An 11,770-nucleotide genomic window follows, 5' to 3' on the forward strand; every position below is an offset into this window, starting at 1 on the left:
AAAAGAGTCACATATTCTCCTTGCTCAGTCACTACAGCAATCTCTTATCCTACACCCTCCTTTGTCAGTACAAACTAATGAGGAATATTTATTTTCCCAGTGGGGAAGTCAGGAGCCATCAACCCCTATTATACTCCTGCTCTCCCCTCACATCATGTCACTTTCTGTTACCAGCCCAGAGATCTGACCAGTCTCCTCTCCACACTCTCTGGTGTATCTCATACATCAGGAGACATCAGCCCTTATTATACTCCTGCTCTCCCACTCACATCATGTCACTGTGTGTTACCAGCCCAGAGATCTGACCAGTCTCCTCCCCACACTCTCTGGTGTATCTCATACATCAGGAGCCATCATCCCCTATTATACTCCTGCTCTCCTCCTCACATCATGTTACCAGCCCAGAGATCTGACCAGTCTCCTCCCCACAGTCTCTGGTGTATCTCATACATCAGGAGCCATCAGCCCCTATTATACGCCTGCTCTCCTCTCACATCATGTCACTGTGTGTTACCAGCCCAGAGATCTGACCAGTCTCCTCCCCACACTGTCTGGTGTGTCTCATACATCAGGAGCCATCATCTCCTATTATACTCCTGCTCCCCCCTCACATCATGTCACTGTGTGTTACCAGCCCAGAGATCTGACCAGTCTCCTCCCCACACTCTCTGTTGTATCTAATACATCAGGAGCCTTCAGCCCCTATTATACTCCTGCTCTCCACCTCACATAATGTCACTGTGTGTTACCAGCCCAGAGATCTGACCAGTCTCTTCCCCACACTCTCTGGTGTATCTCATACATCAGGAGCCATCAGCCCCTATTATACTTCTGCTCTCCCCTCACATCATGTCACTGTGTGTTACCAGCCCAGAGATCTGACCAGTCTCCTCCCCACACTCTCTGGTGTATCTCATACATCAGTAGCCATCAGCCCCTATTATTCTAGGCTGGGGATACTGGGATGGTCTTAGTACTATGGGGTATAGATTGGGTCTATTGGAGCCTGGCACTTTAAGAAATCATTAGTGTGTGCTGGCTCCTCCCCTCTATGCCCCTCCTATCAGACTACATTTAGAAAAATGTGCCCAAGGAGCCGGGTGCATTCTCTGGAGCTCCAGAGAGTTTTTTTCAGAATGTATTTTAGTTTTTGTTTTCAGGAAGGACGGGTTGGCACCAGTCTGCCTGCGTCGTGAGACTTAGGGGGGGGACCGGTACCAACCTCTTGAACGGTTAATAGTCCAGATCCCCGCTGACAGGACATAGCTCCTGAAAGGGGTTGTTTCGCTCACCCACAGCGGTGTGCACTCTTCCCCACAGCATGCCGCCACCCCTAATTGAGTGGTGAGTGCTAAACCGGTTCAGATGGCTGCATTAGGGCAGCGGGCACAGTGCTGCTGTTGTCCCTCTATGCAAGCATGATGACACCCAGATGTGACTGAAATCTTTTAGTCTCGCTCCCACCTGCCTGATCTCCAGGCTGAGAGGTCCACCATCATGCTGAATATTTGGAGGAAGCAGAACCTGGATTCTGTCCCTGGGAACCTGTTGGTGCAGGTTTTTTTGATCTTCCCCGACCTCCTGTAAAGAAGGTGGGAGGGGGTTTGGATTTTTTAAATGTTGCGGTCCAAAAGGACTACAGTGTAGGTGTATGATTTCCTAGCTGGGGCTGCTGCGGTGGGAAGAAATGTCTTACCCGCAGTCGCCGTGGAAATCAACGAATCCAATGCGTCCCCAAATAGTGCCTGACCTGTGAATGGCAGGTTCTCCACACTTTTCTTTGATACTGCATCCACAGTCCATTGGCGTAGCCAGAGTCCTCTGCGTGCCGAGACAGCCATGGAAGAAGCAGGCCAATGTCCTTCATTGCCTCCACCATGAAACCTGCAGAATCCTGTATGTGACGTAAAAACAAGTCAATGTCACTCCTATCCATAGAATCTAAGTCCTCTAGTAAGGTGTCTGACCATTTTACTATGGCTTTAGAAATCCACGCACAAGCAATAGTGGGCCTTAAAGCTACGCTTGTAGCAGTGTATAGTGATTTGAGCATAGTCTTAATCTTCCGGTCAGCCGGCTCCTTTATGGCGGTTGAAACAGGGACGGGTAAAATCACCTTTTTAGACAGCCTAGATACAGAAGCATCTACTATAGGTGGATTTTCCCACTTCTTCCTATCCTCTTCAGGGAAAGGGAAAGCAATGAGAATTCTTTTAGGGATCTGGAATTTTTTCTCTGGGTTTTCCCAGGATTTCTCATACGTCCTAGAGGATGCTGGGGACTCCGTAAGGACCATGGGGTATAGACGGGATCCGCAGGAGACATGGGCACACTATAAGACTTTGAATGGGTGTGAACTGGCTCCTCCCCTTATGTCTGGCATGACATGTATACAGTGCACGGACACTGTATACGAACCCCCGCCAGCATGAACCGTTAAAATAACAGCGGGGCTGAAGCGCGCCGAAACGGGGGCGTGGCTTAGCCCTCACAGCACGATACAGCGCCATTCTCTCCAACAGTCCCCGCCAAAAGCTCTGTGTACATAGCAGTGTAAAGGAAGTGGGGCACAGTGATTAGTGCAATATAGAAGTATAGCACTATGTTAGATCATGGCCGTGTAGTCAGTGTGTTGTAGATAAGTGTCTGTGTTTTCCCTGTCAGATACCCACTATAGCTTTTAGTACACGTGTCGACATGTGTGAGGGCTCTGTCGCAGACAGTTATGGGAATATCTCTGTCGGCATTGCCGACTCCTGTGGTACTTGATTGAGTAAATGAAGTGTCAGCAGGTCGGTAGTGGTATTCTTTCACAGAGTAAACACGCTATGGGAGACACAGTAGTATGTGGGTGACCCTGTCGGCACCAACTGTCAATACTGGATGTAAATTAACATGCTGTAACTGCCTTATACCTGTATATATATTTATATGTATATGTATGGTACGGTTTCATGGGCCTGTAGCTCGAGCACAGACATGGTAGTATTGTGGGGGTGTGATATTAAAATTATATATGTATATTTCCCTTGGACCCCTTGGGGTCGCAAGAATGTTATTTTGCCTGGTACTACTCCCTGCTGTCGACGATTACTATGTTTTATGTCGACCATAAGGTTTCCTGGTTAGATCCACAACTGGGGCATTCAGTACATGGACATACACATTCAGAACACATTAATGTCACTAGGGACCCGATGGTTGCGGACAATCCGCTTATATGTATGGTGTATATATATATATATATATATATATATATATATATACAGAACACAGAGAGATATATATATATATGTAGGATATGTGTATTACAATATGTATATTCATATTATGATTTATAATGAATGCTGAAGTAATAGTAATCCTTCTCATGTGCTGGTCGCTCTGTTGATAAAGCTCTAGGTCGGCCGTGGCGAGTTGGTCTCAGATCCTCACAAGGTTTATTCTTTTCCTGCCGCGGATAGAATACTGTAAAAGTCAACTCCTGGTCTGCACGGGGCCCTGTCACAAAGGATCGTATACAGGAAGCTAAGTGATATTTTATTCTATGCTTTGGAGTTATTTGCATTTCATGCGCATGGAGGAGTGTTTGTATTCGGAAAGGCATCCAATAGAATTACCCTATAGAGAGAGAGGGTGTGTCTTATGTTGATTCTTCTCTATAACATGGCGGCAGGCTGCCGTGCGACTGCAGGAGGTGTGGCCGGGGGAATGCTGAGGCAGACTCCGAGAGATACTGGAGTGTTTCCCTGGGACGGTGTACCGCTGTTAGGGGAGGCCTCAGTCAATCTCGGCGGATACCACTGGTAAGTCTAACTTCGTGAGTTAGATTCCCTCACAACGGTTGGTGACGCATTCTGCTTTGGGATGCAGTCATTTTAACCGGTTCGATACCCTTCTTTTTTCCCTTTCTGTGCAGATTGTGGAAGGTGAAAAGGTAAGAGTTCTGCAGCCTTGTTAGGTTCGCAGAAGCGGATGTCGTTTTCTGTTTCTACCACATCCACCGCATGTCACTGGGTCTATCTGGCTGGAGCCCACTCTGGTGGGAACTCGTCTACTACTCTTCAGTCAGTCTGGGAATGGACTTGGACCTGTGAGTTAATAATGGAATCCAAAGGGGGACATCCTGGAGTTTACAGATGATTCCCCTCACTGATTTTTAAAGTAGATCTTACCGATTCCCCTCTGAAAGGGGAGGTAGTACGCGACGCCATACCAGAGTTGCGTCAGGTTCAGGGCATTGTCCTGCTGTCCCTGTTAAAAAAAAAGAAAGAAAACTAAGATTTCTACTTACGAAGTTGAACTACAGGATAGAATCTCTCAGGCCAGGGATCTCCAGCACGTAAAGGTAGAAAAGGGTTTAGATTAATTTTTCTCCGCATTCAGCTTACCTGGGTTGATGTCCAGGATTGTCTTTGCCATTTCACCGGAGTGATGGCAGTATGATGGGTTTCTTTCAGTAGTAGGAGCCATTGTTATTCTGTACTCAGACGCTCTCCGGATTAAGGCGAGGTCAAGAAACAAGTGGTGCAAATCGTTGTTTCTCTCTGACTGTTCTTCAACACAGGGGAAGGCTGTTGTTCCCAATGACGGAGATGTCGGAGGTGGGTATCAGAGTAGATACTGAACGGTTGAAGTTCTGTGTGTTCCTGTGGAAAGAGGTCTGAGGATCCGGAGTCGGATCAGATTTGCAGTGACAAACCATCAATATGTTCCATTGATGAAGAAGATGGGTGCGGCCTAAGAGGCCTTTTTCGGTGAGCAGGTCAAATGCCAGAGTGGTTTTCACGGGGCCAGTTGGAAATGTGGTCCGGATCTCACCTGCACAGGCGTCGGAATATAATCCTAATGGCCAGGATATCGCTCCTGTGGTGTCTGCTCAGTTCTCACCTCCTAGAGGGAGGAAGGTTCAGAATCCAGGATGAGATCCTGGTGTCCATGCATGCAGATCTCCGAGACTGGGGAGCAGCCCTTGCAAGGGAAGTATTTCCAGAGGAAAAGGTCAAGCTGGGAAGTTTGTCTGCAATAAGCTTTCTTGAATTAAGAGCTATTTTCAATGAACATATGCTTCGTGATCTGCCCGTGTTAATTCTGTCGGACGACTTGACAGCAGTGGTGTAAGTAAGCCGCTAGGGCGGAACAAGGAGCAAAGCGGCCCATTCCACTAGGAAGGTGGGCTCTTCTTGGGCGGCTGCCCGAGGCATCTCTGCATTACAGTTGTGCCGAGCTGCTACTTGGTCGGGTTCATACACTTTTGCAAAATTCTACAAGTTTGATACCCTGGCTGATGAGGACCTCGCGTTTGCTCAATCGGTGCTGCAGAGTCATCCGCACTCTCCAGCCCGTTTGGGAGCTTTGGTATAAACCCCATGATCCTTACGGAGTCCCCAGCATCCTTTAGAACGTAAGAGAAAATAAGATTTTAAACCTACCGGTAAATCTATTTCTCCTAGACCGTAGAGGATGCTGGGCGCCCGTCCCAGTGCGGACTATTTCTGCAAGGCTTGTATATAGTTGTTGCTTACATAAGGGTTATGTTACAGTTGGAATCGGTCTTTGACTGATACTGTTTTGTTCATACTGTTAACTGGTTGCGTACATTCCAGGTTATATGGTATGATTGGTGTGGGCTGGTATGAATCTTGCCCTTAGATTAACAAAATCCTTTCCTCATATTGTCCATCTCCCCTGGGCAGTTTCTCTAACTGAGGTCTGGAGGAGGGGCATAGAGGGAGGAGCCAGTGCACACCCATACTAAAACTTCTTTAGAGTGCCCATATCTCCTGCAGAGCCCGTCTATACCCCATGGTCCTTACGGAGTCCCCAGCATCCTCTACGGACTAGGAGAAAAAGATTTACCGGTAGGTTTAAAATCTTATTTTTATATAGTAACAGGGGTGACAGGTGTGGTACATCCCTGCAAAGGCAGATCCAATCTCTTTCTCATCAGACTCTGCTGTCTTCCCTGCACTCTCACTCAGATGTTCACTGCTGCCAGTAGCACACGTATGAGAAGCAGAAGTATGGCGGCAGCTGTATAGATCCTGATATGTAATTCTCTGTATCATACTTACTGTACACACACCATCCTTATTACTATTGAGAGAATAGAGGTAAGACACTGATGATGGGGGTGTAACAGTGGATTATAACCTAGCAGATGATGATGATGATTGCAGGGTATTATATGGTGTATTGCATGTAAAATACCTTGTACCACACCTACTCTACTGTAGCAATATACCTTATATAAAAGGTGAGTAACACTTGTACAGGCTTACCAGCGTATGAGCGCACACATAAAGGAATGCTACCTTACCAATGCTTCCAGGAGTAACGTTAGGAGACATTTCTCTGATCCATCAGCTCATATGACTGATATTATTGTTCATTTAGAATCTCCAATTCATACGATATGTTCCCTATCCATAGTTTTACATTGGTGCTGACATAGGACTTGGCGAGTGACTACATCTCCATTTATACTTCATGGTTAGTTACTAGTACAAGAGAGAGAGATATCTAAGTCTTGTTATCATATTGCATTTGTTATTGTGAGTGTTCTCAGGAGGGTGGACACAATGATACTCTGAGACACAATATTATAAAGCCTTCATTAAAAGTTATGTTTTATTATACACACACATTTACAATTAAGTGCCCCAGAGAGTCGTCTTCTCCTATTGTTTACAAGATTAATATTGTTACAGAAAATGTCACATTTCCATAATGTATTTTATTTCCAGCAGATGGACACACAAGCAGGAATATCTCAGAAGGACATCTAATGTTATCCCCGGATTGTGACATAAAAGATAATGACCGAAGACAGGATTCTCCAGGAGATAACCCCATTACCCCAATTATACATCCAGCTCTATCAGCTGATCCCTCTGATCCTGGGAAATGTTCTCCTGATCACTCTGATATTGGTGTATCTGTTACAGCACTGCCAGTAGATACAGTGTTTCCGTGTTCTATAGATGCCAAATGTTTTACACAGAACACAAAGCTTATTACCCAACAGCCAGCTAAGGCAGGGGAGAGGCCATTTCAATGTTCTGAGTGTGGGAAATGTTTTACATACAAATCAGCTTTTGTTACACATCAGAGAACACACACAGGTGAGAAGCCATTTCCATGTTCTGACTGTGGAAAATGTTTTGCATGGAAATCACAACTTGTTACACATCAGCAAAGTCACACAGGTGAGAAACCATTTCCATGTTCTGAGTGTGGGAAATGTTTTACATGGAAATCACAACTTGTTACACATCAGCAAAGTCACACAGGTGAGAAACCATTTCCATGTTCTGAGTGTGGGAAATGTTTTACATGGAAATCACAACTTGTTACACATCAGCAAAGTCACACAGGTGAGAAGCCATTTCCATGCTCTGAGTGTGGGAAGGGTTTTGTACAGAAATCAGATCTTGTTAAACATCAGAGAAGTCACACAGGTGAGAAGCCTTTTTCTTGCTCTGAGTGTGGGAAATGTTTTACACGGAAATCACAACTTGTTACACATCAGCAAAGTCACACAGGTGAGAATCCATTTCCATGCTCAGTGTGGGAAAGGTTTTGCACAGAAATCAGATCTTGTTAAACATCAGCGAAGTCACACAGGTGAGAATCCATTTCCATGCTCTGAGTGTGATAAAGGTTTTGCACACACATCAGCTCTGCTTATACATCACAGAAGTCACACTGGTGAGAAGCCATTTCCATGTTCTGAGTGTGGGAAATGCTTTGCACAAAAATCAGATCTTGTTAAACATCAGAGAAGTCACACAGGTGAGAAGCCTTTTTCTTGCTCTGAGTGTGGGAAATGTTTTACACGGAAATCACAACTTGTTATACATCAGAGAAGTCACACAGATGAGAATCCATTTACATTCCCTGAATGTGGGAAATGTTTTGTACACAAATCAGATCTTATTAGTCACAACAGAAGTCACACAGGTGAGAGTCCAATTACTTGCTCTGAGTGTGGGAAATGTTTTACATGGAAATCACAACTTGTTATACATCAGAGAAGTCACACAGGTGAGAAGCCATTTCCATGTTCTGAGTGTGGGAAATGTTTTGCATACAAATCAGATCTTGTTAAACATCAGAGAAGTCACACAGGTGCAAAGCCATTTTCTTGCTCTGAGTGTGGGAAATGTTTTACACAGAAATTACATCTTGTTAGACATCAGAGAAGTCACACAGGTGAGAATCCATTTCCATGCTCTGAGTGTGGGAAATGTTTTTCACACAAATCAGCTCTTGTTACACATCACAGAAGTCACACAGGTGAGAAGCCTTTTTCTTGCTCAGAGTGTGGGAAATGTTTTACACGGAAATCACAACTTGTTATACATCACAGAAGTCACACAGGTGAGAAGCCATTTCCATGTTCTGAGTGTGGGAAATGTTTTGCACAAAAATCAGATCTTGTTAAACATCAGAGAATTCACACAGGTGAGAAGCCATTTCCATGTTCTGAGTGTGGGAAATGTTTTACACGGAAATCACAACTTGTTACACATCAGAGAAGTCACACAGGTGAGGAACCATTTTAATCTTCTGGAGTATACTTATCACTGCCATGCGTTGTTCTTCAAGGTTCTTATCCTATCTCCTATGCTTTTTGCAATAATAGATGCTACCCTCATCTACCACTGCTATGCAGATCTGTCTTTTGCTCCGGGTACTGAGAACCTAGTACCAATCCTAAATGTCTAGCTGATCCCCAAGTGTGGGTGATGCTAGTTGGCTGTGACTCAGTCCTGGTGAAACAGGTCCTTATGATAGAAGCTCACCAACAAAGGGCAGGGCTACAGCTCAATTTGCGAACCAACCAGGCTTGCGCTTGGGGGTTCAGAGTTACAAAATACTGATATGGGAGTCATTCCGATTTCATTTGTTGCCAATTTTCGCTATGCTGCGATTAGTTGCAAATTGCGCATGCGGAAGGCACGCAGGGCGCATGCGCTTAGTTATTTAACACAGAACTTAGCAGTTTTGCTGTGGCTTCTGCAGCGCTTTTCAGTCGCACTGGTGTTCGGTAAATGATTGACAGGAAAGGGGCGTTTATGGGCGCAAGTCTGCGTTTTTCCGGCGCTTGCAAAAAAACGCAGACGTTTCAGGGAAAAACGCGGGCCGAACGCAGGGCGTGTTTGTGACATCAAACCAGGAACTAAACAGACTGAGCTGATCGCAATTCGTGAGTAGGTCCGCAGCTACTCAGAAACTGCAAAGAATTATTTAGTAGCAATTCTGCTACTCTTTTGTTTGCAATTCTGCTAAGCTAAGATACACTCCCAGAGGGCGGCGGCCTAGCGTGTGCAATGCTGCTAAAAGCAGCTAGCGAGCGAACAACTCGGAATGAGAGCCCATGTGCGGAATCTTGATGTCCTGGGTGGTGGAGTGACACTTAGACATCAGGTATCAGCTACAATCAGTTCCTCATGTGTGGACCATAGCCAAACTCCAGCACTTATTTCCCCTCAGAAGATCTACCTAGTCATACATGTACTTGTATTATCCCACTTTGGGGGTCATTCCGACCTGATCGCTCACTGCAGTTTGTCGCAGCGATCGGGTCGGAACTGCGCTGGCGCATGCCAGTCATCGTTGCCTAGCAATCGGCTCTGAGACAGGGAGGGGGCTGGACGGTGGCCAACGCAGGCGTGGCTGGACCGTTGGGGGTGCGGGCCATGGCGGCAGTGAAGAACAACTCCCGGCCAGCCGCAGGAGCTGCACTGGTTGGGAGTTACTCCAGAAATATAAAAGCATCGCCGCTGTGTAATGCTTTTGTATTTGGTGGGGGAGGCACTGACCTGCAGGGCGGACTAGCCCTGTGCTGGGTGTTTCCCCCGCATGTCAGGGAAGATGATTGTAGCTACGATCAACTCAGATAGCTCATATGTATCGCTCATCTTAAGAGAACTGTCAGATATTAGTGTGCACATATTTATAACACACATTATTCTGCTGAAGGGATCTGTATAGGCAAACGATCTACACTTGGTGATCATATGGTTACTTTATCAGACCCTAATTAAAGGACCACTGATAATTACGGCACCTCTATTAATGTGGAAAGTAATGTCACTCTGAGCTACATATTCGGGTGGAAAGTGAAGAACCTGTTCAGTTATAACAGACCACAGCAGCCAATCTAGCTGCAGAGTGCCGGTCATATACCTGACCCTGAGCGATACATATGGGTGAAAAGTGAACAAATTGATCAGTCATAAAAGATCACAGTAACCGGCTGAATATAACTTAGCCGCAGAGTACCTATTGTATGTCTGACCACAGCCCAACATTTATCTATACACACCCTATACACATATCTATGTGTGACTGATTTTTGGAAATCTAAGTGATTCATAACAAATCAAAGAACATAGAAACAATATATCAGATCCTTCAAGATTGCAACATATGTTCTAGTTATAGAATCCGGGCTCTGTGCCAGAAACACATTTTTTCAAACATTGAAGTGCTAGAAATATTCCTCTAAACATTGAGGCTATTATTTGAACACAATTGTATCCATGTGGAATACAAACGTGGAAGAATATTGATAGATAAAAACAGGGACTTAACAGAACAGACACCAAACAGACGCTCAGTTTTTTTAAATCTATGTTTATTGTCTTTCTCTATAATTCACAGTGTTGTTATACTTTCACATATTTGTTATTTGTGGTTTTAATATTTCGCATATTAGCTACTCAGTAGAATATGCTACAATATAGTGTCAAATCCAAATTTTAACGGAAACAATTAAAAGTTATATTTTAAACTTTGTGAACCCAAGACAGATCCTTTTTCCTTTCCCTTTACTGTGCATTTACAATATGATCTGTGGTAGCACCCCCTTGGAAATATGAGCAATTAATGAGATACGTGAAATAGGGGCCTTTCTCATAATTTCTTTTCCTGTGCAACTGACTTCCCCTCTCCCTCCCACCATTTCCTTCGCTTCCTTCCCCTTTTTTTGTGACAGTGATGTACCCTGCAGACAGTGATGTACCCAGCAGACAGTGATGTACCCTGCAGACAGTGATGTACCCTGCGGACAGTGATGTACCCTGCAGACAGTGATGTACCCTGCAGACAGCGATGTGCCCTGCGGACAGTGATGTACCCTGCGGACAGTGGTGTACCCTGCGGACAGTGATGTACCCTGCAGACAGTGATGTACCCTGCGGACAGTGATGGACCCTGCAGACAGTGATGTACCCTGCAGACAGCGATGTACCCTGCAGACAGCGATGTACCCTGCAGACAGTGATGCACCCTGCAGACAGTGATGTCAGGGTCACTGGCTTTAATCCCTGGCTTGACATCATAGTATTTGTTATTTTCCAGCTGATATTGGTAACAGTCTAAGACAGTGATGGCTAACCTTGACACTCCAGCTGTTGTTGAACTACACATCCCAGCATGCCCTGTATCAGTTTTAGCATGGCAAAATAACAAAACTGTAGCAGGGCATGCTGGGATGTGTAGTTCATCAACAGCTGGAGTGTCAAGGTTAGCCATCACTGGTCTAAAAACATTCTTGGCCATGTGGTGGCTCAGTGAGTTACTTGGAAATGCTTCTACATGGCTAAAGACCCTACACATTCGTCGCTATGCCGCCGAGCTGGCTGCCGAGGAGGAGGTGATTGAGGGAGTGAAGTTTCTTCCCTCCCCCCATCACCCAGCTCCATAGCAGTACATGCTAATATGGACAATCTCATCCATATTGTCCTGCATGCATAAGCAA

The 11,770-nt window shown here is 45.3% G+C and overlaps 1 protein-coding gene across 1 annotated transcript in view; it reads left to right on the forward strand.

Moving 5' to 3' along the window:
* Nucleotides 1-10,801, forward strand: part of LOC134983211 (oocyte zinc finger protein XlCOF6-like) — a 47,019-nt gene extending 36,218 nt beyond the window's left edge. The window contains exons 5-6 of the mRNA XM_063948949.1: nucleotides 6,747-7,496; nucleotides 7,579-10,801. Of these exons, the coding sequence (XP_063805019.1) occupies nucleotides 6,747-7,496; nucleotides 7,579-8,567 (1,739 nt within the window). The 3' untranslated portion in view covers nucleotides 8,568-10,801. The remainder of the gene's footprint in view (nucleotides 1-6,746; nucleotides 7,497-7,578) is intronic.
* Nucleotides 10,802-11,770: the final 969 nt, after the last annotated feature.

This window comes from Pseudophryne corroboree, assembly GCF_028390025.1.
Source record: "Pseudophryne corroboree isolate aPseCor3 chromosome 3 unlocalized genomic scaffold, aPseCor3.hap2 SUPER_3_unloc_10, whole genome shotgun sequence".
NCBI lineage: Eukaryota > Metazoa > Chordata > Amphibia > Anura > Myobatrachidae > Pseudophryne > Pseudophryne corroboree.